Raw genomic sequence first — 27,828 nt, forward strand, 5'->3', positions numbered from 1 at the left:
ATTTGTGTATTAGGATGATTAATCTATGTACCATCGCTTGTGAAATGTGAAACAAATGTTTATTTTCCTATGAGTACATGGGCTGGGAAATTGGGGAAGCATTCTGACCAAATTTATATTTCTTCTCCACTCTCCAAATGATGACATATTTGTTTGTCTCTGTGTTCTTTATTTCAGTTCTAGAAAATGTAATTATACTTATTATGGCAATGAACACTACTGCAACACATTTAAAATGACAGACAAAATTTAAATTCCTTCATGATGTATTATTTTTAGACAAGAATTCTACATATAGTAGATTGAAATACTGCTATGTAATAAGATGTTAAAAATATATTGTAATATTATCTTCTTGTTGTTGTGCCATATCCGTTATCAGACGTTGGCGATCATGTTGGTCAATCCTGTTTTAAGTGCTGCTGATTTTTGTCCAAACCAGTCAAGATTTTAAGATACTTTTGGCAATGTGATAAGAGTATATAACATTTTCTACTAATAACTGACCGGTAGAAGGTAAAGAAAGGAATTCTGGGACAAAAAGATCATTTGTTTCAGCATGAGATTTTACTTATGTGCATGCTTAAGTCTCCATGCCCAAATTCTTTTCCATGTTACAAATGACTAATTCCAACAAAATAAATTGCAAAACTCTTAACAGCACTGGTTGAAAATATTTTCCTATCAGAAATTGTAAAAAAACATACCTAATTCTATAAAGATAGGTTTTAAAAGTTTACATCAGGGGTGTCAAACTCGCTGCGTCACATGACGTGTCACGATCTTTAGTGACTTTTTTCCCCTTGCCGGAGCTGGGGTGGGTGCGGCTTCCGCGTGACGCATCCGGCCCCAGAGCCAGCAGTTTGACACCCCTGGGCTAGTGCCTGTCTGAATCTGGACGTCCCACAGAAAATCCCCACACTTGGCTGGGATTTGAGGTCCATTCATCATAAAGTTGCTGAGGCTGAGGAACACTGCTATGGAAAAGACAAGAGAGATATAATTGGTTTCAAGAAATAAAATAACATTCCAACATGTGGGAAGTCTTACTTGATGCTTTTGAAGAGACAGATGAATCGGCAGAATCACAAGAGCCAGATCTCTCCCTGTTCACAGGGCTTCTTCTTTCGGAAGTTGAGCCTGCTCCATAATTGAAGGGAAATCTTATTTAATATTTTTATAGACATAATCTGATCTAACGTAAAATACAAAAGGGGTGAAGAAATAGAATTTTATTTGATATCAGTGTTCCTCTCAGCGATTCCCTCAAAGATACATGATAAAATGATAGGTATTATATTTTTGTAGTTCTGATCAACGGGAGTAAGACATGAACCATTTCCATATATACTTATATACATACGTACATATACTGTACACACACACACATATACATATATACACACAAAATTATTAGGATAAGATATGACTATGAAAATACTACCTGAAAAACTGTCTCATCCCAGTGAGATTGGCTTGCCCCACCCACACCAGCGGAAGGGACATGGTGCATACTCCGTTAGTTGAGGAATTCTAGCAGGTGGGTTCCAGGAGAGAGGCCTTTTCTGCCGTAGCTCCCACCCTCTGGAACACTGTGCCCCTTGAGATCCACAACTCTCCCCCTTTTCTCTTTTCATAAGAGCTTCAAAACCTGACTCCGCCAACAGGTCAGGGGGCCCAGTGGGGGTGTTCTATATTGGGGGGGGCTAGTGGAAGAAGACCCCATCTCCATCCCATAAATATTGTAGTTTTTTACTTTTTCATTTATTTAATATTTAAATCTTCTAATGTTTGTACCTCTGGTTATATGTTTGCAAGCCTCCCAGAGTCTCTTGTTAGGCAGCATATAAATTGAATGAATGAATGAATGAATGAATGAATGAATGAATGAATGAATGAATGAACCTCAACCATGTATCCCTGAATTGATTCCTTCCCCAAAGAGGACCTGCTTGTCTTTGGAACAGTGCCTATCACAGATTGTAATGCTTCCTGACAAAAGGAAAAGGGAGGAGGAGGAGGAGGAGGAGGAAGAGGAGGAGGAGGAATGTGCATTTAGTATATCTTAAAGGGGAAATTTGGGGAAGGGAGCAAATTTGTAGCAAGGAAAGGTGTTAGAAACATGTATTTATTTAGGTCCCACTCTTCCTCCCAAAGAGTTCCAGAAGTATATTACAATATAAAAATGTTTAAAAGAAAACAGTGACTGAAATTTATCAATAGTCATTGATTGGAAGGAACTTCTGCCCTTGTCAGCTCTTGATCCTACTCATAAAAAGCAGGTTTAACAAATAAAAATGGATTGTATTCAATCCATTGGAAGACCACGGGTGGGGAAGATTGGTTTAATGCTGTGGTCCAAAGGATGTCCCTTTACCTTCCGTTACTATTTCTTCATCCTCATTATCAGTACTGCTCAGTTTCTCTGGGTCACTCTCCAAGACATCGTTTGTGGTTCCTCCTTTCTCTACTGTACTTTCAGAATTAACAAAATAGGCTGCCAAGCCAAGCTCTTGCTCCAAAGCTGTTCTCACCAGGCACGAGGAGTTTATCAGTCGTAGATCACAGTATCTCAAGGATCTTGGATAGGCAGATGGAAAAAGAATGAACAAAATCAACATGCCAGTAATATTAATAAAGAAATGCCATTTACCAACTATTCCTACCCTTTCTATTGTTTGTCTACAATAAACATTAATGGAGAATTGCATTTCAATTACTTTATGGGTGTTGCAATTCTGGGACTTAAAGTCCATCCATCTTAAAGTTGCTAAGGTTGCGAAACACTATTTATGCATTGCCTTTCCTTGATATATGAGGTACAAGTGGGGCTTAATTTGTCCCAAAATTCAGCCTAGGATATATTATCTAGACCAAATCCCAAACGTGAAAGTTATCAAACTGGTAGGTATCCCTGACCCAATGTACAGTGCACCTCTTTTGCTGGAAGGTAATATTTGTTTCTGGATAGTATCAGGTTCCAGAGAGAAATGTACTCTTCCCAACATATTTTTCCCTAATAGGGATGTGCAAATGTTTGGCCCAAAACAGGAAAGATGTTTCAGATACAGCATGAGGCTACTTGCTATACCTGTTAGAGACTACATAGGGCAAGCACACCTAGATCAGATCCGAAGCACCAACCTGGTTCAGATCCCTATTTTCTAACTATTCAATGTTTGCCAAGGGTTGAGGAACATCCTTCCTTCCAATGATCCTTCAGAGGGCTCCTGGTGATTTTGGATGCCATCCAAAAATGATCCTCTTTTGAATTATTTAACTGAACAGAGGCACTATAGTTCAATCCTTCTTCTTCTACGAGTAGAGTGGACTACTTTGTGCCAGTAAGCATGCTGAACACAACCAACAAAGCAAGTAAGGTTTTAGGCCTTGACTTCCCAAAAATTAAACATAAAACAATGAAATAGTTTAGTGACATTCTAAAATTCGCATCCAGCACTTAGAATACAAGCAGAAGTTATTAAAAAGGGGGCTTTAAGATGCAGTACTTTTCATATTACTATTGCAAAAACAAGAAAAGATTGTCAATACAAGCTACTAGGCATTATTTCATGGTTGGGTTTTGGTTTTTTGGACTTTTTGGTTTTGGTTTATTTTTAATAACACTCATTACCTTGGCAGGGATTCTCCTTGAGGATCCATTCCACTGAAAATCAAAATGCAAGGCAGACCCTCCAGTTCCAAATATGTCTGGGGCCTCCAATCAGCATCTTCAATTTTCTGCCAGTTCTGTCAGTCATATTTAAGACAACTAATTAGACTATATCCAGCCAATCAAGAGGGGGGGGGGAGTTAAGTGTTGGGCCGGTCACTCCCTCTCAGACCAACCCACCTCATTGTTGTGGGGAAAATAGGAGGAGGAAAGTATGTTTGCCGCCTTGAGTTACATATAAGTATAAAAATAAAAAGGTCGGATTTAAATCAATCAATCAATCAATTTCTGCTCCAGATCTCAGCTCAACTGAGGGCATGTAGAATATTCTGGTCATGCTCCTGTCAATCAGCTCTGGCCTTCATTTTTAACACGGTGAAGAGAAAAGAGTAAAGCGGTGGCATACTTTACACAGTTGTTGAGGTCATCTGGAACATGGACTTAAACGTTGCTGATGTTATTACTATATTTTTTTCACCCTATGATAATAATAATGATTTCATTCTGTGTATATGTATGCATGTATATATACAGGTAGTCCTTGACTTACAATCAAATTGATGGCACACAAAATTTCCATTGCTAAGCGAGACAGCTGTGAATTTAACAACCATTTAACAACCTTTCTTGTCACAGCTGTCAGGTGAATCACTGCAGATGTTAAGTTAACAACACGGTTGTCAAGTGAATCTGGCTTCCCCGTTGACTTTTCCTGTCAGAAGGCTACAAAAGGAAATCACAAGACCCCGGGGACACAGCAACCGTCATAAATATGAGTCAGTTGCCAAGCGTCTGAATTTTGATCACGTGACCATGGGGATGCTGCAATAGTCATGTGAAAAATGGTCATAAGTCACTTCTTTTCAGTGCCATTGTAACTTCAAAGGGTCACTAAGGGAACGGTGGTAAGTCGAGGAATACCTGTACTTAATACTCCTGCCTCCTCTTTTCCCCCAAGCACAACCCTCTGAGGTGGGTGAAGAAGAGAAAGAGCAACTGGCCCAAAGTCACCAGTGGCTTTCATGCCTGAGGGAAGCCTAGAACACAGCCATCTCCTGCTTTCTAGCCCAGCACAACATCCAGCTTCAGACCCGCCTGCAGTCAACCTCAGAGCTCAGGGGAAGCTGGCCAGGGAGTTAGCAGAAACATCACCTCACTCACAAGGCTGTTCTAAATAAAATGGCGGGAGTGCGTACAAATAAATTCTGTGTGTCATTCTAGAAAAATGCTGGTATAATTTGTAATTCTAGAACAAATTCAACATTAATTAAAATTATTTTTGTTAAATAATATGTTTAACTCGTAACAGTTGGATGCTACATTCGACTCAATTTGCATGTTATCAAAATCTCAACATGATTATCCTTTCTTTTTAAATTATGGAAAGGGTGTGATAAAATTTACCATTTTTTTTTTAAAAAGTGCCCATTAACCAAATCAAAATATCCTAAAAAATTTAAAAAATATATTTTGTTGTTATTTTTATTGTTATCTCCTAGATTATTTTAATGTTTCTTAAATGATTTAGAGTGGTTTAATCTTAAAACTGATTAATTTGAGTATTGTGAAATAAAATAAAATTAAAATCCTCATAAAATCCATAACCATTTAAGTTACTAACAAATTATTAAAAGCTGGGCTGAAAACATGGAAATTCCTTTGAAGGCCTTGTTGAGCCCTCTTATTTAAATTTTAATTCAAATGATTAAAAGTTACACTGATTTAAATATTTTATTGGTGAAAGCTTGTCATCCTAATTAAAATAAATAGAATCATCTTTCATGTAAAAAGGAGATTTTGGATTATTGACATTAGAAGCAAAATGTCAAAGTCCTGGCAAATACCATCCATTTTTGTTGGCAGAGTAAAGACATAGACCTCAAATATGTTTCATACTCCTAGAAATTGGAGAGAAAGAACTGAAGAGAATGAAAAGGGAGATTGAAAGTCCTTTCCCCTATCTTGTAGAACTATCATTATAAAAACACAAAGAATCACTTGCAGTTATCGCCCACTAAAATTTACACTTTTTTTAAAGAAAGTGCTCTACTGTTTCCCAAACGTTGCCCTCTCCCATTTAAAGAATGCAACTACTGTCACGAATGCAATGTCTTAGCCAAATTTAATCCTAAATGCTTTTTTGTTCCTACAGACTATTTTAACCAGATGTTAGCTGCTCAGGCTACGGCAGCTGAAATTCCATCACGAGGTACCTTGAGTTGTTCCACAAAGTGCTTCCCTATGTTCATTCCAGAGTTGGGATTCCCCAAGATGATTTCAAACCGGCCTTCCAAAGCAAGCCTTTCCCTCACGTGGTTGAGGCGTTCATAAGCCACCGCGGCCAATGGCATGCAAGGTATCCTTAAGACCACCATCAGCCCATGTCCACTGGGACACTGCTGGGAAGAATTGATGAGGTTCTGCGTGATCTCTAAAGTTTCAACAGTAGTGTAATTTTTCATCTGAGATAAGCCGCATACTGCCATCATGGCTGCAGAGTAGTGCTGGACAAGAACAAATGTCCTTATCACTGCACTATGCAGCCGAGGAAATCTGAAAGGAAACAAAAAGCAAGAGGATCTTATAAGGATACTTTAGATACCTAAACCCTAGGTTTGCCAATGCCTTCTTCCAAAATATTTTTCAGTTCCCAGTCTAGGGAAAAGAATGACTAAACCAGTCACCCAGCTGGCTACTAGATCCCCTCAGGCCTTTAATACTACAGCAAATTGGCTTTTTTAAGTCCAACAAAAAAAACATGACTGATCAGTGGTGGGATTCAAATATGTGAATATTTGAATATCTCTGTGTGGATGCTGCTTCTGGAAGTCCATTCTGGGCCTGGGCAACAAAAAATTAGCTACGATGTGAATTGGCTGAATCCTACCACTGATTAACATATATATTCTGGAACTCTTGCTGTACATAGTTTTTTTTAAAAACACAAAATCCTCAGGTACCATCCCTTTCTCAAAAGTCAAATTATTTTTCCCACCATCTATGGATGTTGCTGAATTCTGTCAACTCCCATGGGAAACAAAGATCTGATATCAATGGAGGATGGAATTTTTCTGCAGTTATCATCATGATCCAGAGAGAAAATAATGGTTTTTGTATAGTTGAGGGAAGCTTCAGGTATATGGAAATATGTAAGTCTAAAAGAATATTATTCTTTTTTTAAAAAAGCTAATGACAAAAACAAAAGGAACACTGCAGTTCCAAACTCTGCTTAATGCTAAACATTATTAAACAGCATTCACTCTACCTTTTCCCCAAAGCCATGACCATTGCTTCAAAAGAGCTGTCATAACGAAGCAATGGAAGACTGTGTCCAGAAAGTGTGGATTCAATGAATTCATGCAATCCATAGTACTTCTTGTTTTCATGATATAAGTCCATACCCTAGAATAAATGAGATGGATTACAGTATTGAGTCACCTGTGATCCTTACTACCATAACTATTCAAGCAATTAGTTAATTGTTCAACAGCTTTAGAAACAAATGACCACATGAATAGAAATATATTTGTGCATGCACAAACAAATGCCCCCTCAATTCAAATGGGGACACTTTGCTTTTCCTGACAACAGATGGAGCTCATTAGGATTGTGCAGTCTCTTGAAAGAGATTCTTTGAAAGCACAGGAACACCCTTCTGAGATTCGAACCTGGGCTGCTTGCACGTTGGTAATCGGTGGTTAGAGAAAACTGCTTATATAGCTAGATGGTTGTTTAACTGTCAAGCCATGAAGCAAGCGGGCATATATATATATTTTCCACTTTTCCTATCTGGTGCAAAGTATCTCTTTGGAAGGCTGCACAATCTAGTATTCATAGATAGCTCTCAAAAACATTTTAAGTTCGACTTTCACTATTTGCTTCTTTGGTAGAAAGTCAAGACAAAAAGAAACAAGGCATAAAAGGATCTCTCAAGAAAATGTGTACAGCTTCCATGTACCCTGAAAACATTTGGGGATTATCTTCCAGAGGTTTTTCCCAAAGGTGTAACTGAATGGTAAATGTTAATATAATAAATGGAAAAGTGTATTAATATATATTAGCAGTGGCCATATTATTGGTATTCAATGAAATAAACTAATTGAATTGAATTTATTTCAAATCAAGCATAGAATGTGTCTTTACCTCATCCATTTCATTTCTCCTGAAATAAAGGTGCCAATAAATAACGGAGCAATAAGGCAGAGTTCCCCAACCTTTCCGGCTTTGAGGACCGGCGGGCAGGGGGGAAGAGGGGACGAGAGCAGCAGGCGAGCACGCATCTGCATGCAGCTCCATTTGCATGAGCGATGGGCAAGCATGCCCACTGCTGCTCACACAAATGGAGCATGCACGCCCACCCTCGTCCACTGTTCATGCAAGTGGGGGATGTGCACACGCTTGCACGCCACTTCCGCGGCCCGGTTCCGAGGGCAAATCATGCTGTTACAAGTAAAGCATCCCTCCTCAAGGTCTTGAAGCAGCCATGGCCTCTGGAAGGCTCAGTGTAGTCACTTCAAGCGCTTTCCCAAATTGTTCGCACGTGGATATACAGGCATAGACAACATTGTCATGGTGACTACTGGCAAACTGAAGCTTGCACACGTGTGCAATGTGCCTGCATCATGTGCAATGACACTTTGGGAAAAGTTTTGAAGCAGAACCTTTTGCCTCAACAGTTGTGGTTTGCTCGCATCAACTCACTTTGAACAGCTTTATGCTGAATGCTTTGCCCAGCCCTGTTGCACATCTTTGATGCAAAAAAAGTAAGGAAAACATGACAGAAGAATCTAAGAACGGATGGACCAAGAAGAAAATCTATTTTGTTAAACTGTCATGCGATCACTACAGACATACTAAATGTAAAAAAACAAAAACAAAAGCTCATGTTGATCCTAAAAGTATCTTCTTACATTGTTGTATAACGAAGGCCAGTGAATTTCATTGTAAGGGCTAATGCGGGTGTATTGGGTCTGCAGTGCATAAGGAAAGGAAGTCACATGAAGAGTGACAATATTGGGAGCTTCCTTCACCTCTCTACAATTCAGCAGTCTATCCACGAGTCCCACGGCTGGATCTGACTGAGGATACAGGCTATGAACTGCGCTGTAAAAGAGAGAATGTGCAGTCAAGGGTTGAATATAAATGCTCTGTGAACACAGAGTAAAATAGATGCATGTCCATCTGTTATTTACACATTTAAAATATCATATATCTATATATGTGATATATCTATATCTATATATGATATATATATTGGTATCGCTATCTATCCACACATACAGATATACTTACACACACACACACACACATACACACACAAAGGCAAGCAGTGCTGGATCAGTCCAATTCAATATTCTGTGCCCTATACAGGTAGTCCTTGATTTACAACCACAGCTGCAACTAGAAATTCTGATAAGTAAGGCAGTTAAATGAGGCGCACCCAATTTTGCAATATTTTTGCCACTGTTATTAAGCAAATCACTGCAGTTGTTAAATGAACCAGGTGGTAGTTAAACAAATTCAGCTTCTCCGCTGACTTTGGTTGCCGGAAGGTGGCTGAGAAGATTGCAAATAGCGATCACATGATCCGAGGATGCTGCAACTGTCAAAAAATACATGCAGGTTGCCAAGTGCCCAAAATCTGATCGTGTGATCAGGCAATGCTGCGACCGTTGTAAGGGTGAGGATTGATTGTGAATCGCTGTTTTCCATGCCTTTGTAATTTTAAATGATCGCCAAATGAATATAAGTTGAGGGATACCTGTAGTAGATTATCAACTGCATCCAGAAAGCTATCAAATTGTACAAGAGACGATAGCTCTATTTTCTAGCAACTGATTCTTAAACCTGCTGCCTTTAACTCTTAAGGCCATCGTGCAGGTATGAAGACTTGGGTACTTCCTTATTTTTTTCATATTATATGCCAATATGAGTGAAGCGGCGGCTTCTAGGTGAGCTAATACAAATAGTGCAGAAGGAATATTTGTTGATATACTTAAGGAGCTTGCAGAGCATAGTAGTTCTCTATTGCCCAACAACAGCACTGTCCTTCACTAAAAAGCGCAACTTTTCTTACCTTACAAGGTCCCGGTGAGCATGGTCATGGATGAGTACAAACAGGGTGTGTGGATTCTGCAAAGAGTTTTGCAAAAAAGCTTTAAACTTTAACTGGGCATCGGTGTCAAGCTTGACAACATATTGCTCCACCCTCTCTTTTGTAAGGTGTTCCTTCTCCAAGCCAAGCTCTAGCAAAACACCTAAAGAAAGATATTGCGTGTTAGCTAGCTGACACAAATTTGCGTCGCGGTTCTTTTCGACCTATTGACACCAATCAGCACCTGAATGCCAGAGGTGGGAGAGGGTTTGCTGATATGTCACTTCTGAAGGTGGCACACAAATGAGGAAATCTACTTTCTCAAAAGAGCCCAAGTCAAGGTTTTGGGTGCTGGAATCTGCAATGGAGCAAACGTGAGAGAGCAATTTCTGGGCCACAGTGAGCTGGAAAGGATGAATCTGATGCCGCTCAAGGTTATAACCTAGTGGGGAAAAAGCAAAAAGATGGTGAGGGGGAAAAAATGTAATTCTTTATTTACTTAGATTCCTAAATTGTGAGGTGAACATTCAGTGTCAAGACTCTTGGAAAAAATGGTAGGAAGGGGTACAAATACAGTATATAAAAATATATATCCTTATTGGTTACATATACACCACACATACTTGTACACACAGCTGCTCCAGTTACTTCGAGGGTTGCCGGTTTATTTGCAGAAGCAGAGAGAGATGATGATATGTGGGCTCTGTTTTCTTGATAATATTTATCCAACAAAGCATCAAGGTCACCATCTAATGAAATAAAAAATTATCTTAATTTTTTGTGTTAAAGCTGTATGGATCCGTAATAGAGCTTCAGGAATAGCAGAGTTGCATTAAAGCTGTGGGATATTCATGAACGTTCCGATTCTTGAGGAAGACAGGCGCTATAGATTACAATTACAGAATGGTGCTTCTGGGTGTAATATTTGAAATTCAGATACTGTACTTATCTTAGGATGTTGCATGAAGAAAATCATTTTATTTTAATTTTTAATTTTATGCTTTCCAATTGGTTCCAACAATTGTTGGGAAGGAAGGAAGGAAGGAAGGAAGGAAGGAAGGAAGGAAGGAAGGAAGGAAGGAAGGAAGGAAGGAAGGAAGGAATTTTAAAAGAAAACATGCCCACTTAAGACAGACATTTAATCTGACAGACAACTTGGCATTTAATATAACAGGCTACTTGGCATTTAATCTAATGCCCTGTAAATGGCAACTAAATATAAAGGGCTTTCAGGCTTTACTATCACCTGTCTATCAGCTGGCAAATAAATAATGTTATCTTACAGTAAGTAGAAGATTAATGTGAACTGGAAAAAAAATCCCAAGGAACACTTCCCACTACTGGCCTTAAACTTGGAATTCTTGGCAACTAGTATGTGCCACAACCCATTGCTATATTTTGTCTTGGCCAGTGTCCCCTGCAGCCAGCTAATGGGAAGTGTGAAAAAATGCCAGCCAATTGGTGCTCCAGGTCTACTTTTGTTCTTGGCGTATTTGCTTTTTACCATGAAAAAAAAAATCCACCTGCAAGCACAGTGTAAAGGTCCCATGGCATACCTGGGCAGAGAGAACTGAAAAATGCTCCAAGAACTTCTCCTTTCCCAGTAACTAGCTCGTAACTAACTTCTTTCTGATATTCTGCTGGAGTGAGCATGTTTTCGGAGAGTATTCTTGCTTGATATTTCCCTAAAAGATAGAAAAAGGAAGACGAATCTCTGAATCACAATTCCACTAAATCAAAGTCAGGATTATTTTTCCCAGATCCAAAAGCATGAAATATCCTTCTGCAGCCGGAAACCCTCCAGATCTAAGAATAACTTCCATATTCTCATGTGTAAGAATCAAAATTGTAGTCCAAAGCATTGGAGGGATACTAGTTTGGGGAATAAAAAAAACTAATAAAATGTGGAAAAAAATGCAGATGATAGGTAGATCTGGATATGATTGATAACAGGATAGCGATTATCTAGAAATCAGAAACATCCAAGAAGGAAAGGCAAAATATATTGTAAATAACCCTCCAGCTCTTTTTCTCACTAACATTTGGGTCAGCAGTATCTAAGTTGGTCAAGACCCAAGAGTATTCAAAGCAAAAAAAAAAAACTCTTTAGATCTGCAGTTTAATTTTGGAACAGTACATTTACAAAAATATTTTACTTCATAGTGTTGCTCAGTTCCTGAACCAATTTTAATGGTTCTAAAAATAAATCTAAGATCTAATTTCTGCAGAAAAGACTGTCTTCTTTAGTGAATCTAAAGAAATGCCACTTATTTAGTCCTGTGTTGTAAAGGATAATTTATTCATAAAATACTATGAATGCATCAAGAAGGTGACAAGATAAATTTCTACACTGGAAGAACTCCGATGTCCAGGTATGTGTGTAGCATGACCTTCGGGCCACACTAATCTTACAAAGTGAATATGCAGCCAATAATTCATTTTATGACAAAGCCATCAAATAATATGTCACATTTATTAGCATGTATCTTAATGAGACTTCACAACATGACAAATTATCCAAAAAAGAAATACCACCAAGGGCGTTAATATGGTTCTTTCAATAAAAAGCCAGTAGTTGATGTATTTTGCATCATGTATATGCTGAAAATCTACATTCTGTAGCTCTTCAGAAACAAATCTTAGGACAGGGGTCTTCAGACTTGGCCCTTTTATGACTTGTGGACTTCAACTCCCAGAATTCCTCAGCCAGGCATGCCTGGCTGAGGAATTCTGGGAGTTGAAGTCCACAAGTCATAAAAGGGCCAAGTTTGAAGACCCCTTTCTTAGAACAACTGATTGTCTGCTAAGCTGAAATGCTTCCAAAACCTTTTTATGGGAGAGCACCTATGCTTTTTTTGGGGGGGGGGAGATAAGCAAGGGAGAACTCTTGATGCAAGCATGTGATAATACAAGCCGTGTCCATTTTCTCTGTATATTGTGACACTGCATATGCACCTAACGATAAGAGACAGAGCTTGAACCACAATGCATGCACCACATCATTTGTGGAAAGTAGCAAGAGCCTGCAGATGCAGCTATAGGAGAACCTAAGAGATAAACAGAATATTCTTGTAGGATTACGCTTATCTAAAATAGAAAAAATTGATATTGTGTGTCGATCGGCCTGTGTATCCATAACCAAGGTAATAGGGATGAAATCCCTCCATGGCTACTGTTCAAAGGTCATACCTATTTTTATCTAGATAGAGGACAAACACTGAAATTCAAGGCAAGAAGACAGAATGCACTTGAAGCCAGCTGCTTTGCGTAGCTGGACGAGAATGTAGATGAAGTTCTCTGATTGGAAAGGCTGCATGTAAAGTAAAAAAAAAAAAAAAGAAGAACAAGAAGGGATGATAGATGGAGCAATTTCTACCTTGCTCACCTGTAACCACGATGCAAGAGTCTATGGCTCTGTTTCTACAAGCACAGATGATCACCACATAGTTAGTCTTTGCCAGCTTTCCTTCAAGGAGCATCTTGAACATTTCTGAAAGCCCTTCAGCTAGCGAATAGCTGCACTCAATGATGTGGACGCTGTCATTGCAGGAGCTGGCTGCCAGGCCTGCTAGCCATGGGAGCTGAGCTGAGGTGACTGGGGCAATGGGGCCGGGAAGGTGAGGAAAAACTTGGGGAATGGCCTGCTGATACTGGCGGATTTCAGAGAGGTACATCTCCCGCCATGAACGCATGAAGATCTGTTCCAAATCCTCAATCAAAGGAACCTGGTCTGAAGCTAGGAAAACATTAGAAAAGAAAAAAGAAAAAAAAGAAAGAAAGAAAAGATGATGATGAACAGGAGTGATTGATCTGCTATTCCAAGCTACTCACTTCTCCTCTGGTATCACGGTTACACTAAACTCATTCCAAACAGCAGATTGCTGCAGTTTTTACATATGATCAAAATACTGACAAGTCTTATAATTACATCCAACATAGATGAATTAATGAGACACACAAATATTGTCAAATAAAAAAAAAGAAAAAACTGCTCGTGCAAAAGGCTAGTGTCATAAAAAAAATAAATTTATGTGCAATATAAATGCATTACTGCATTTTTAACTTGAACATTTACCATTAGAGAGAACACTTCTCGTTTATCTCCAGAAGTTATGGGAGCAGTTATTTCAAGACTCACATTAGACACTATTGGCATAAAAAGATTATTTTACTCTTCCCATGAAATGATATTTATTACATAATACACAACAAATGAAGCACACTTATTTGTGTACAAATTAGTTCACTATTAACACATGAACTGTACTGTAAATAGTCCCTCAAGCTGATGAAATAATTTGGGTTACTTTTTCTCACATTCTCCCAGACTGAAGAAGCTTCTTGAGTGAGAAGCTAAAAGTTTTCAAAGTAAAAAACCAAGAAAGTCCAGTTGCCTTTTGGAAAAAGCACCTATGGAACAACCAGTGGTGGGATTCAAATATGTGAACAACCAGTTCTCTGTGTGGATGCCACTTCCGGAAGTCCATTCTGGGCCTGGGCAACAAAAAATTACAGTAGCTACCGGTTCTGCCGAAGTGGATGTGAACTGGCTGAATCCCACCACTGGGGACAACCACAGTCTGAATGATTGAGTATCTCCATGGTCACATTTTCCCAGAATTTTCTTCTCTTAAGTAAGGAAATCCTACTAAATTTTTGCAATATGAGATTAGAGTCCATAAATTACACTTTTTCACAACACTTTAAACCAAAATATTAGGTATGCAGTAAACAGGAAATCAAAGGAAATGATAAGGATTCAATCAGTGTACATGCACAGGGTGACTGTCACATTTATTGGGGCTACTCATTACATGTGCACCCAGTTCAAATAATAAAAAAACGTTTCTATGCCAGTTTATGAAATCACTTTTTCATTAACAATTTGAACTGACAATTCTAAGAATATCTGAAATATGATGTTGATTGAATAAACTCACCAAGCTGAACAAGGTAATACACTGTTAACAAGAGCTGCATTTCCTCTGAAATTGGCTGTACAGTGGAGGCTCCATATTGTTCATAAGACCTAGACAGAGACTGTGCATTCTTATAACATGTATACAAAAGAGGGCTCACTATGACATCATTAAGGTTCCCACAAAGGTAAGGGAAGTTCCCATGCCCTGTTGAAGCAAAACATAACATAGTGGATCCCAAGTGTGCGATATAAAGAGGCATGAATGTGTTACAAGGTTTTTTTTTGTTTTTTTTTAAAAAACAGATATTGCATTGGTCTTTTCATATAATTGTTTTACCTTTAAATATGACGGGTTTTGCTTTATATATTTTAAGCAAATTTTCAGGAACTGAAACTGGCTCCCCAGAAGCCACTATTGGAGAAGATGCTGGTCCTACCAAAGTAGCATGAGGTAAACAGGAGAGCCCTCCTCCTCCATCTGAAAATCAGTTTAAACTTTGATTTAAAAGAATAGGCAAAAAAACCAGAACAAAACAAAACAGCAAGGAGAGGAAAGATAAAAGTATTTTAATTTTTCCAGAATTCATGTACTAGAATCGTTTGGGAATATGCAGTTCCTACACATATTGAGGACACAAAATTAAGGCCTTTGTCACCAGCTTTGATCCTAGCAATCTATCATCTTCCTCCTTCTCTCCCGTCTCTACTACATTCCTCCTGTTCTTAAATCTCAGTCAACCAATTCCATATGGCTTCTATGCAACCTTCAGTCCCAACTCTGTGATCTCCTAACATAGCATTCATTCATTGTCAGTCTCTATCCCAATAGAAGATGAGAAACAACCACAAGGAGCAGGTGAAGTTGATGCATTTTAATTATGATTACATTATTCTACTAATTAATAAGAATTTCTTAATAACTTGTTTTTAAAAAAATCACATATGATAATGCCAGGGACAGCCTGATAATTACCTGAGGTATCATTTACAGGTGGTCCTCGACTTACAGCCACCACTGGGATAAGAAAATTCATTGTTAAGTGGTCTGGTCATGTGGCCGTGGCTTGCAACTTTTTCTGCTGCCTTCCCTATTGGCACTGCCTGTTGGAAGCTGGCTGGAAAGGCTGCAATTGGTGACCATGTGACTGCTGGTTGGCAAGTGCCCAGATCATGATCACATGACTACGGGGGACATCGCAACAGTCAAACGTCATTTTTTTAAAAAATCGCCTTTGTAACTTTGAATGGTCACTAAACGAATGATTGTAAGTTGAGGACTACCTGTAATAAAGTCTGACATTTGCTCAGCTTTAAGAAGCAACAGATACATAATGCATTTTTCCGCCAAAGACTGCAGAGTGAACTCAATGAACTTCAACTCAACACATATCTTTATTCGTTCACATTCGGAGACTATCTAGTACACACAGCTTGTTATATAGGTAAGGGTTTGTAAAGAAGTTTTACAGAACAATTTGCTAACTTTCAAACAGGCATCCAATAAGAATGTATGTATGTAGTGGAATCTTAAACCAGATGGACGGACGGACGGACGGACGGACGGACGGACGGACGGACGGACGGACGGACGGACGGACGGACGGACGGACAGACAGACAGATAGATAGATAGATAGATAGATAGATAGATAGATAGATAGATATAGAGACAGAGATATCTTTGATTACCATTTTTATTTCTAGTTGGGATTTGTGAGTTGGGCTGCAAATTCCAGGCTTCGTTGGAGGAGGGAGACTCTGGGGACCATCCTTTGTGGCGTTTTTTGGGAGGTCCTGGGTTTGTTAAAGTGCCTAGATAACAATAAGAAAACCAGAACTACTTTTGTTTTGTTTCCTTGGTGAAAGCACATAGCTGAAAATTTGCATGCCATACCTTAAAAACCTCTGAACTCCTTCACAACAAGCACGAGAGAGTATATAAAAAACAATGGCATATTAAAGACAAAATCAACATCAGTTCAAGACTTTCAAGCAATTTTAAACAGTTTAAATACTAGAGAGAAAAGACTATTTACAAACATATATTAGGTAAGATGTTAAAATTCTGCGCAGTGATTGTATCATACTATTTTTAATAGGAGGGTTTTTTTGTTATAGGTATGGAGGTATGGTTTTATGGTATGGTTTTATGATATGAAGTCTATGTAGTTTCAGCTGTAAAGAAGTGCCATAATAAATAACCAAATAACAGCGGTTATACTACTTCTTAAATCTATCCTCCTTCATACATAATCCATTTCTACCTCAGGCTGAGTATAATGGTACTTTCAGTGAGGTTTAATTGTCCAAATTTATTCCTGTAATGTTAATTGGAGTCCAAAAGATATCGCTTTCAATCTCTAATCATCCTTTATTTTCTCACTGTTTCTTCTATTTTTTCTTAACAGAAAAACATCTGCACAATGCCTTTGGACTGATAATAATACCGTAGGGGTGCTATTATTTCAGAACTATGTTACAACAGTGACGATGCCTTATTGACCATCAAGTGGGCAGTCCAGCTTTTTCTCTTTTGATGTCTGCTTTGCAAGCACCAATCCAAAGAAAGGAGAGCTGAGAAGATTTTGTGTAGCCATGCTTTTTAATTTTGCGAATAATTTCACCCTGACTACAGGCCATTTAAATTTGCAGCCTTTCCAGGACTATTTTTTAAAGTGCTTAAGCACATCCTGTTCAACCTAGAACTTCTTAAGTAATCACTTTTGGGCTTATAAGTGTCATTTTGGGTTGTCCCTGCCTGAGACTCACAAGGGACACAGCCAGTCAGGTCATGACATCAGGAGGCTTAAACTTTCAGCCCAAAGTTTGCAGTGGCAGCAGGTTTCCAAAACTTTTGACATATCCACTCAGTGAGCCTTCAGACAAGAAATAGGATGCTGGGTGGGTCATTTAATTTGCCAGCCTCTGACTTAATTGGGAAGAAAGCAGGAGATTACACCTTCCATCACAAGCATAGATTCTCCCTGTTGTTTTGCTCCCTGCATAAACAAAAGAAATCTCTTCTGTTTATTTCACAATGTTTCCTCATGAGGGCAGCATACACTGCTTATATTGTAATTCATCAAATTCATTTGCCTTTCTCTAGCTAATTCACAGAGAAAAGCCAGAAAAGTTCATTGATAGTTTAGAAGTAACAAGTTTCCATAAAAACTTTTACTCACAATTACTGTAAATGATCTGAGACAAGTTTTCAAGTAAACAAAAGTTTTGTTTGCACCTACAGCTGAGCAGGCAAGGAAATGAAATAAAGCTTTCCGGTAAAAATGGCCCTGCTATGTATTGTCCTAATCTGCCTAGGACTTTTTTTAGTTGGAACTGCTGGATTTGAAAGACAGGAAATCCCAGGAGTGTAGACTAGAATTAGAAGTGAACTGCCTTCCTCCCTACCACCTCCCCAAAGGAAAAAAAAAATCAAAGGAAGTGAGAAATAGTTTTACGGTTCAGTGGCAAGTTTTTAGAAACTTCTTCCTTACATGATACTAACTCCTTGGCAAATCCTACTGCCAACATGAATATAGGATGAGCAGTTTTTATGTTTGCATTTAACATTTGAATATACTGACCTTACATTGCCTATTGTTGTTGGGTTTTTTTTACAGTATACAGCAATTTTTCATTAATTTATTCATTTATTTGCTAGGACCTATATGGCTGCCTATCTCATACAATGACTCTAGGCAGCTTAAAATATAGTTAAAAACAAAGGTACCATTTTCTCCAGCATTGGACCAAGCATCTTCACAGTTCAACTGGGAAAAGAGCCATGTCTTCACAGTTGTAAAGAAGGCTAAAAGGGTAGGAATTTATATAGGGTCTTAAGAGCAAGCTCTCGTTGAACTGTGCTTGAAAACAGATGGCTAGCAGAATCATTTTTATATACAGTATTTATATACTAAGTCCAAAGATATTTGTCTCCTGGTGAAAAAGACCTTGATGAAGAAACAGCTTTTCCCCTTTTTCCAATAGCAAGGGGTAAATTCCACTGTGTGAATGCAAGTCCACACTTGGTTTAGCCGGAACACAATTCCAGTGCCTGGAATACACAAGCATATTATTGCACACACAAAATAAAATACCTAATGCTGATGGTTTTGTCATGGAAGGTAAATTGCTTTTTAGCGAAAGTTGATAGGAAGAGTCTTTCCCATTGTAGGCTGGATGGCAAGCGGCTGATGGGAGATGGTCAGGAGCTGCTTCAATGTGAAGGAATGAAAATAGTCAGCCGTTTAGTGCTTTTTCATACATCAAGTCAGAATGAGAGAACTCGCCGCAGCCCAGTCACTGCAGCCAACTCACCACAGGATTCACTTAGTTCCTTTTATTTTTGTTGACCACATTTTCGTCAAAATTATTGTTATCTCTTGTGTCAAAGGAAATCATTCCTGTGTCTACCAGCTTTTGTACTGCTTTGATGAATAATAAAAAGAACTAATCCCGCACTGAATTGTCCCATGGCAAGTTGGCCTTGGTGGATTGGCCACGGTGAGTTGTCATATAGACCCCATCTAGTTATACAACTAAACGGATGGAACATGTGTTTAACATACCTTTTGAAATACGCAATGGTGCGTTTGTACTAAATTCACTAGAGTTATATCTGTTAAACAGACATTCAGAGTTCCAGATTATAAACTACAGGCATCTAAGAAATGTGAGTTGGCTGAGGGAACCACTATTATATGCCCACATAGCTAATGAATTTGGTACATAGCTAAGTCTTCAACATAATGTATGGCACTTTCTCCTTCATATTTTAGAGCTTTTAGAAAAGTTCATTGCTCCAGCCAGCTCAGAAAAGTAGCAAAAGATTAGATGTTCCTTCTTATTAGCAGTAACAATCTGCTAGTTAATAATAATAATATTTTATTAAACCCGTATGCCAATTGACTCCAAACAACTCTGGGAGGCTCACAACAATCAAATGAATTACAATAAAACTGTTAAAAAGATTTAAAAAATGGCCACAGCCACAGATGGGGAATTATTTTGTAAGAGTAGTGTTAGTTTGGTTAATTTTAGCCATCTTTAATAATCTAACTTGACTTTTTTTTATTATAATTACTTACAAAAGTACCACATTCCCTTTCAGGATAAAAACATTATACAAATCACAGCTGTAAGAAACAGTAAGCCACAGAATTAAAAGTGTGAAATAAGAGAAAGGGAAGAGAAATGTAGCTAAATATATATTGCACCGTTCATCGTACCTGACTATATTTCTATATTTCTATAGCTTCAAAAAATGTTCTAGTTTCCATCAGTCTGGTACATGATTCAAATATTGTCTCTTGTTCTTTAATTTTCTCATATCTTTCTTTTATGAGGGATGATTCATTTATTTTTTCATATTTTCTTTTCCCCTCAGCCTTTTCATCTTCCGCCATATTTATTTTCTTTTTCCATGCTCATTTATTCTATCACCAATGTATTTCTTCCATGTTAGTGGTTCATTTTCAATCCAAGCCTCACTCCCTAGTCCTTGCTTTTGTTTTAAAATACATCTACTTAATAATCCATTCATGCTGCATTTAACTAATTTTTATGTTTACTCAGATTCAGATTCATACTCCTTCCAGCATTATACAATTTTATTTCATTGAAAATCATTAGGTTTCTCAGGCAACGTATGCAGCATTCGCCCACAAAGGTACATAAACATTCACAGACCCAGTCAATAAACTTTTAACAACACCACTTTTTATTAGTAAATACATTAAACAACCAAGAGAACATCCTACATTCTTGTTCATTCTCTGTCCAGTGTTAATCATTCACTAAGCAACCAATTTATTCTCACAGATGTTTCCACTTTTGTTATATGCTGTTTTTATTGCATTTAGTACCGAACATTAATTCTACAGTGATGCAGAGTATTTTGTATTTTAATATCATACACTTTCTATAAATAAAGAATTGTACACTTTCTCACATTTGTAAATTTCTCAAAAAAAAAACCCTACAAAACAGAAAAAGTGATGTTTTATTTAATCCACTCTCTAAACTTTAACACAATTGGTGTAATGAAGTCTAAATATCATACTTTAGTGAATGGATTAGCTAAAAGCACAATCAAAGTTTGGCCTGCACTTCTGTTTAATCACTTTGTGAAAAAGTCACACTGAATTTTATGAGGCTTTCATCTGAATGGACAAGGATTATTTCAGTCACCTAAGAAAGCACCTCTTACTAGGACAGGAGACCTTTTCCGAAGACTGAATAAATACTTAAAATGTTATTTTAAGAAGTGAAGTGGCTATCTAGAAAAGGTGCCATCAATCAAAATAAATGCAGTGGGAAGGCTTACAGCAGGGGTCTTCAAACTTGGCCCTTTTATGACTTGTGGACTTCAACTCCCAGAATTCCTCAGCCAGCATGCCTGGCTGAGGAATTCTAGGAGCTGAAGTCCACAAGTCATAAAAGGGCCAAGTTTGAAGACCCCTGGCTTACAGTGTTCTCACCATAATTATTCCCATTGTCAGGCCAGTAACCAAGTGGTCTTTATCAACCTGTGCCATGTAAATTTGATAATACCTATTCCAATCTGGCAACCTGGGACTATCATTTCCAGAATTCTTAGCTAGCAGTCCTGCGATTGGCAAGTCACAGTGCAGATCCAGAGAATCTTAGCACTGGTAGAAGCTATGGGACTTATTTTAATATTTATTTATTTATTTATTTCTCACCTTTATTGTTTTTACAAATAACTCAAGGTGGTAAAAACACAGGATGCTCCTTCCCCCTCCTACTTCCCCCACAACCACCACCCTGTGAGGTGGGTTGGGCTGAGAGAGAATGACTGGCTCAAAATCACCCAGCTGGCTTTCCCAGCTATGAAATTATAGAGTTGATACTCGACCACCATTATCATTCTTCAAATCAAAGAATCCACTAGCCAAGATTTTGTCAAGGTGATCCTGATTTTAAAAAATGGACAAAATTCTTTTTCATTTAGATATAATTAAGTCCCCATCTCCTTAACATAGGACCAGCCCTGCAAATCATGACTTGGTTTGGCCTGGCTTTTTCTTCCTGTCAGATGAAGCTGTGAGGTGATCGAAAGTCTAAGTCACAGCATTTTCATACTTATACGCATACAAAAAGCCCTGGCTTCAAGCAGTTCAACAATAGCAGAGTTGACCTAGAAATACGTTAACTCAACACTCTAACTTCGTTAGAATTGTAAGACCAAAGAAATCAACAACTGCTTTCCAACTGTCAAAAGAAGTATTGGAAGTGGAAGAAGTGTTTCACATTTGAAAGAAATTATTGCAGATCAGACTATTCCTGGCAGTAAATACCATCTGAAACAGAAATCTGGGAATTATGCATCCCTGGTTCACCACATGTGTTTGACCCTCTTAACACTTCTATTTTGTGTTCAGATAATATGCTAAATTAGGTTTAAAGAATCACCAGCTACATAGGGATAGCACACTAGCCTTGGTTAACCTTTATTAGTTTTATTTATTCATTTTTTCCCTTACCTAAAGTGCAAATCCAGCCAGTTTGATTAGTTTATGATTTAATATATTTTGCAAAGCAGCCAAAATGGATTAATTCAGCATCAGATTTATTCAATCAGTGGTGATAAATAATAGGCAAGTTTCATGTATTGCCCTAAGCAATTTAGGGTCATACAAAATGCTAAGGCATGCTATTGTTTCAATCCATCCAAGATGATTTGACATACCAAGCAAAGGAAAATGCAGATCGGAACATTTGAGAGAAAATTTAATACTTACTTGTTTGATGAATTCCAGCTTGACCTACCGGATGTGCTGCTAGAAATGGTTCATTCATAACTGTTGCCGAAGAACCTGTATTCTCTGGAGGCTGAAATAATGTATGGGAAGAATTGTTGGAGGATTGTCGGTTTCTGAATTCTAAAAAAAACAAGACGCTTGTTATCCAGTGAGAACTGTTCACTTTGTTTTTGCAAATCTTTTCTACAAAAATTGAATTTTACATGTTAACATAGGCAGACGTGCCTTCATTATTACTTGAAAGAAGGAGCTCATGAGTTATTATTCATTCCTGAAGAAATGTTATTCAAATCATTTATTTCATCTAATTTATCAATAAATATTTTCCCCAATCCTATCTCCTCCAGGAATGGCAGAAGACTGGATGCTCATACATTGTGGTTCAGACTTATATTGAAGGCATACTGGAATCTATAGGTGTTTATGCCTCCCCCACTATCTATTAAGGGACTTTTAAATGTGAGACTTTATAGTAGATACATTTTAACAAAATGTCAATGATCTTTGGCATCTTAGATTTATTTCTAAGGAATTCTGTGTCAATAACTTCTAAACTTTCCAGAAATATTCCAGGCCTTTTAAAAGGACAGCTACATTATCTCACCTGCCCCCTTCCAGCAGATTGCCGAGCCTTTGGTAAGTGTGCCCTGTGCATTCCTGACCAGATAATACTTTAAGTGTTTCTGTTTCTTGGGCTGAGAGGTGAGCTTTAGATTGATATGATTAGAAAACTCAGTAAAGTAGCAGAATCCTTTCTTGCCACAGCCAACGCAGTTTCCAGAGAAACCTGATGAAATAAACAGTAACAACGATGAGGTAAAATAAATCAAATAGTCCATACAATGTGCTTCAGTCTGTTTGGAATGGCTTTTAACAAAATGAATGGTAGCTCTGAACACAAGCAGAAACATACACAGACACCAGATTTTTCAAAATAAAAAAAATGTACGTAATACCTATCTTATTTCTTTCATTTAGCTTTTAAATAAAATTCAGGTGGAAACACCATGTCTCTTAAACGGCTAGCCAGGCAGGTCAATGGATAATGGGAATGGGAGGAAAAGGAAAGAAATTAATATCACAAAACAGCTACAAGTTTGATCACACTTTTTAGATGTTTATGATGTAGATAATTTGAGAATTAAACTTTATTAGACTTTGGCAGATAGCCAACATACAGCTGCTCCGCAGTTCTTTTACTACTTGGATTTCATACTAATTTGTTTGAACTTTTTACACACTCTCTTAAAGACATCCAACTGCAGCCAAAAAATTTAAAATACTAAACAGAATTTGAGTTCAGGAGCCATTTAAAATAATTTCCATGATAAATAGATTCTATGTTTAACTCCAGGTATTTCATCTGTTTACCACCTATTATACAAGCTGAGAGATTTTAAGAGCAAATTTGTACAGAGGACAGGCTGTGAATAAAGCTACTGGCTGTCAGTCAGGTGATGTCACAAAGAACCTAGTGGTTTTTTTTTTAATTAATGAGAACAAATGGATAGACCTATAAAATATTCACCTAAAAGAACCCTTAAAAGGCAGAACTAAGTGGAATTACTGTACATTTCCAAAATTCCTACAAAGGCACAATGTTTTTTCCCCACATTTGGACTGTTATTTTGCAAGCTTGCATGCAGAATAAAAATGCTTCCAAATAACTGCAGACCCATTTTCCATGTTGAGCAGAGGCTTTCTAAAATTATTATACAGCCAATTTGTACTGGAATGACATTTTTAAGCAATTCAGTAAGTAAATGTGAATCGTACGTCATGCCCGGTTATACACAAGCATCTGGACCTAGCACAGGGCAAGACGAATAGCCTCATCTTGTAAGCAAACTAAATAAAAAGATTTTCCATGTGCATTGTGGTTAAATCAGAGGTCACTGAAGCCAAACCAACCAGAAGGTGCTCCCATTTATCTCTGTCATATAGCTGAGACCGCAAGATGGCTAGAAATCAATATTTGTAGTCTGATTGATCAAGGCCTTTCACCTCAAGGTCTTCAGTTCAAAACCAGCCCATATCAACCCTGACCAAAGGTTGAGTAATCTGTTAATTTTATTTGGCCAATTCTGCCAGACCACATCTGAGGCGTATGGTTCCTCTTGGTGCTATGACCTTTCAAGGGAGGGCCAAAGACCCAAATAAGTCTTTTAGTTTTAGATGTACTCCACCTGTGCCCAGGCTCTTTTACTATTTCACTGCCCCACTGAGTTTTGCAGAAAATATTGTGTTCTTATAAAACTGCCATGCACTATAAGGGTCTTGGTGCTTATGCTCTTCTGAAATGAGCAGGAAAACAATTGTCAGCCTGTCCATCATCACTTTCCTTCAAGCCTGCTGCCAGCTGCCATGGAAACGGGAAGGGAGGGAGCAATGGGCATTTGGGAGGGGAAGCGTGCAGGTGGTTTGAGAGTGGGATTGCTGAGAACCGATGGGGAGGCTTGAATTCAGAGAGGCCAGTTTGGGTTGTTTAACATCTTCAAAGCCAATCGTCCTGGGAAAGGCATGCACGAGGGCGGCCCGGAGCACCTGGACCAGAGACGTTCCCAAAACATCATCCTGGCCAATGATTGGACTTTGTCTGCCTGACTACGTGAGGGTGGGCTCTGGGGTAATTTTCAATTTGTCTTTTTCACACATGTTTGCTTCAGACTTTGCCTGACTTTTGCTGCTTTCAGTTTGTTCTTAGTAAAAGCAATTTTTCCCTGAATTTATGAAGTCAAAGGTTTTCTTTCCTAGGAATTGATCAGAGGCAGCCCTGACAACAATATAAGACATTAAAACTAGGATCTTATGATCTAAAAACCAGACAGTTCAATATTGGAAAGGCAATTACACAATAGTATGAAGGATTCATCTCTCCACACACGTGAACAAACTTGAGTGTCATTTGGAGAACTATTCAAAATTTGGACCGCATTTATTGGGGGGGAATTAACGACCCTGCAAACCCTTGCTTCAGGGTGAGGTTGGGGTGACTGATTGGAACTGAGTTTACTAGCCAGATGCCCTTCCTGCCGCCTACGTGGAGTTTGCAGCACACAACTACTCACTGAGTCCAGAAAAAGAGAAATATATGCTGCTACCGAGGATCGAACTGACAACCTCCAGATTGTGAGGCAAGAGCTCCACCTCTAGACCATCACACCGCTCAGACTGCATTTATCCATTGATATATTTAATTTCCTATTTTCTCCCCCTCTTAAGTAAAATGACTTAAGTATTACCAATTCAACTGTGCAATATGATATGAGTATGTATGTAAGACTAGCACCTAAGAGAAATATGCTTTTGTGGGCTTTTTTCTTCTTGCATATAACAAAATATATATTTAAAACAGATGAAATGATTGTGCTAGAATGTGGCAATAAGCAACAATCTTAAAAGGTCCATTCTATGGACACATTGTGTAATTAACTAAGTAGCTAAATGGACCCTCCAGGATCAGAGGCAGCACACCTGTGAGTAATAGTTCCTTTAAGTAAAGAAAACATAGGAAGCAACTGATGCCCTTGCACAACATCACTCTACTCAAACAAATCTGTTCACAACTTAGAGGGCCCCAGAATTTGGGAGAAAGTAGGAAAGGATTACTTTATATCACATCATAAACTTATCCTTTCCCACCTTCTGCTTGCATGTTGTATGCTTGTTTAGACTCGTGAAAAAGGATTAATGAACAATCTCTCATTTGTAAATAGAAACAATCCTACTTTATGACTCTTCTTAAAATGCCCACTGAAAAAAAACAGATCCTGGATTAGGGAGAATTATTATATTTTTATTATTATATTCCAAGAATGGATGAATACTATTTCATATGTGCAACTTCAATTAATTTTAGATATTTAACATGCCATGAGGAATCATACTAGTAAGACTGTCCACTTCTGTACATCTATCAGAGATTTGTCTACAGCCTGTGTATTTATTTGTCTAATAAATAGTAATAGATATCTTCATGCTCTGAAAAGCTGAACATTGTGCAAAATGCACAGAAATAAGCCACACCATTTTTTTCCCCCTGTGACAAATATCATTGCTTTAGTGGCTTCAATTTAACTGACTCTTTCAGTTTTGGCTGCTACCTCAGATTTTTTTTTTTTATCTAGTTTATCAGATACTGTTTATGTATCTTTTAGACTAGATATTTTTAATGTGTTCTATATGAGCTTAAATTTGATAAAACAGTTGATCCAAAACATAGATGCATGATTCTAATTTAGCACTAGGTGCAATAATTCATATTGCATTTGCCCTGGTTATCAATTTCTTCACAGATTAAATTTAAAATTATGACCTTTAAAGTCAGAGAACATATATAACTTATCAATACAGTAGGCATTTTGATCATATAATAGGATCTCTGCTACGTTATATTGCAATCTAAATTATTTTTATTGTTAAATCATCATTATGGCTTTATTGCCATTACGTTTCAATTTTACAGATGTTAAGGTCTCTGTGGACCCACAATTAGGTAGAAAAATGATACAGAAATAGATGTTATCGTTGTGGTTAACAAGAACAAGTAACATGATCTACTGCTACCTTTACTGAGATAGTTAAAAGACCAACACAATGTAAAGTTGCTCTTATATGAATCCTTCATAGGATATAGACCAAGTTACTATTTTCCCTTAAAAATCTGCAACTACTACTGCCTCTGAGGATGTTTTTAAATTTGCCAGTTTAGTCTGCAGTTCCAAGATTTCTTGATCTTGTCCAAATCTGCTTAGCTTTTTCAAGATCAACCAAGGTCAATTACGCTATGAGTCTTAATAGAAACAGCAAGAAATTGACTAAAAAGAATATGTGATTTGCGTGAGCATCTAGTATACCCCATGCACAATGTGAAAATACTCTTGAGCTTTTCCCACTACAGTACTTAATTTTGCCTTAAGAAATTAATAGGTCTTCTTAAGAATGGAGGTAAACTGTCAAAATGAAGTTTTTTTGGATTGGAGGGAAAAGTCGAGCTGTTTGCACCCAAAAAGGAGAAGTGAAAAAAAAAACCAAAGAAAAAACCACTGAAGAGAAATTGGAAGACTTTCACAGGTCAAGAAAACTCTTCTCTTATTGGGGCATCATCACTGATGGTAGCAGAGGTGAGAAAACTATTAATATGAGCTTTATTCAGGCAGCTGTTTAAAACTATTATTTCCATTCATGATTCTTCTAATACTTCGGCTGATTTTTACAGCAAATTTTCAAATACTATTGATTTTACTTTTTACTTCTTTTATTGCTATTTTTATTATATTAAAAAGTTTTAAATGTCTGTGTTTGAGTAACAGCAGCAAAATTAATGAATTAAGTGCCTTGGAAGATGACACATAAAG

At 37.8% G+C, this 27,828-nt stretch overlaps 1 protein-coding gene across 1 annotated transcript in view; it reads right to left on the reverse strand.

The window, feature by feature from the left end:
- The window catches only part of GREB1 (growth regulating estrogen receptor binding 1), a gene marked incomplete at its 3' end in the record, with an annotated part of 53,132 nt that overhangs the window by 10,276 nt on the left and 15,028 nt on the right, over window positions 1-27,828 (reverse strand). The window contains exons 4-20 of the mRNA XM_029285662.1: window positions 23,076-23,258; window positions 22,451-22,591; window positions 18,785-18,898; window positions 16,377-16,499; window positions 15,026-15,166; window positions 14,708-14,893; window positions 13,153-13,503; window positions 11,324-11,452; window positions 10,391-10,516; window positions 10,012-10,209; window positions 9,750-9,930; window positions 8,584-8,776; window positions 6,939-7,075; window positions 5,887-6,226; window positions 3,635-3,750; window positions 2,378-2,580; window positions 1,051-1,140 (exon numbers count right to left, since the gene is read on the reverse strand). Coding sequence (XP_029141495.1) covers window positions 1,051-1,140; window positions 2,378-2,580; window positions 3,635-3,750; window positions 5,887-6,226; window positions 6,939-7,075; window positions 8,584-8,776; window positions 9,750-9,930; window positions 10,012-10,209; window positions 10,391-10,516; window positions 11,324-11,452; window positions 13,153-13,503; window positions 14,708-14,893; window positions 15,026-15,166; window positions 16,377-16,499; window positions 18,785-18,898; window positions 22,451-22,591; window positions 23,076-23,258 — 2,952 coding nt within the window. The remainder of the gene's footprint in view (window positions 1-1,050; window positions 1,141-2,377; window positions 2,581-3,634; window positions 3,751-5,886; window positions 6,227-6,938; window positions 7,076-8,583; window positions 8,777-9,749; window positions 9,931-10,011; window positions 10,210-10,390; window positions 10,517-11,323; window positions 11,453-13,152; window positions 13,504-14,707; window positions 14,894-15,025; window positions 15,167-16,376; window positions 16,500-18,784; window positions 18,899-22,450; window positions 22,592-23,075; window positions 23,259-27,828) is intronic.

The sequence above is a fragment of the Protobothrops mucrosquamatus genome, unplaced genomic scaffold, assembly GCF_001527695.2.
Source record: "Protobothrops mucrosquamatus isolate PMUCROS unplaced genomic scaffold, P.Mucros_1.0 scaffold2033, whole genome shotgun sequence".
NCBI lineage: Eukaryota > Metazoa > Chordata > Lepidosauria > Squamata > Viperidae > Protobothrops > Protobothrops mucrosquamatus.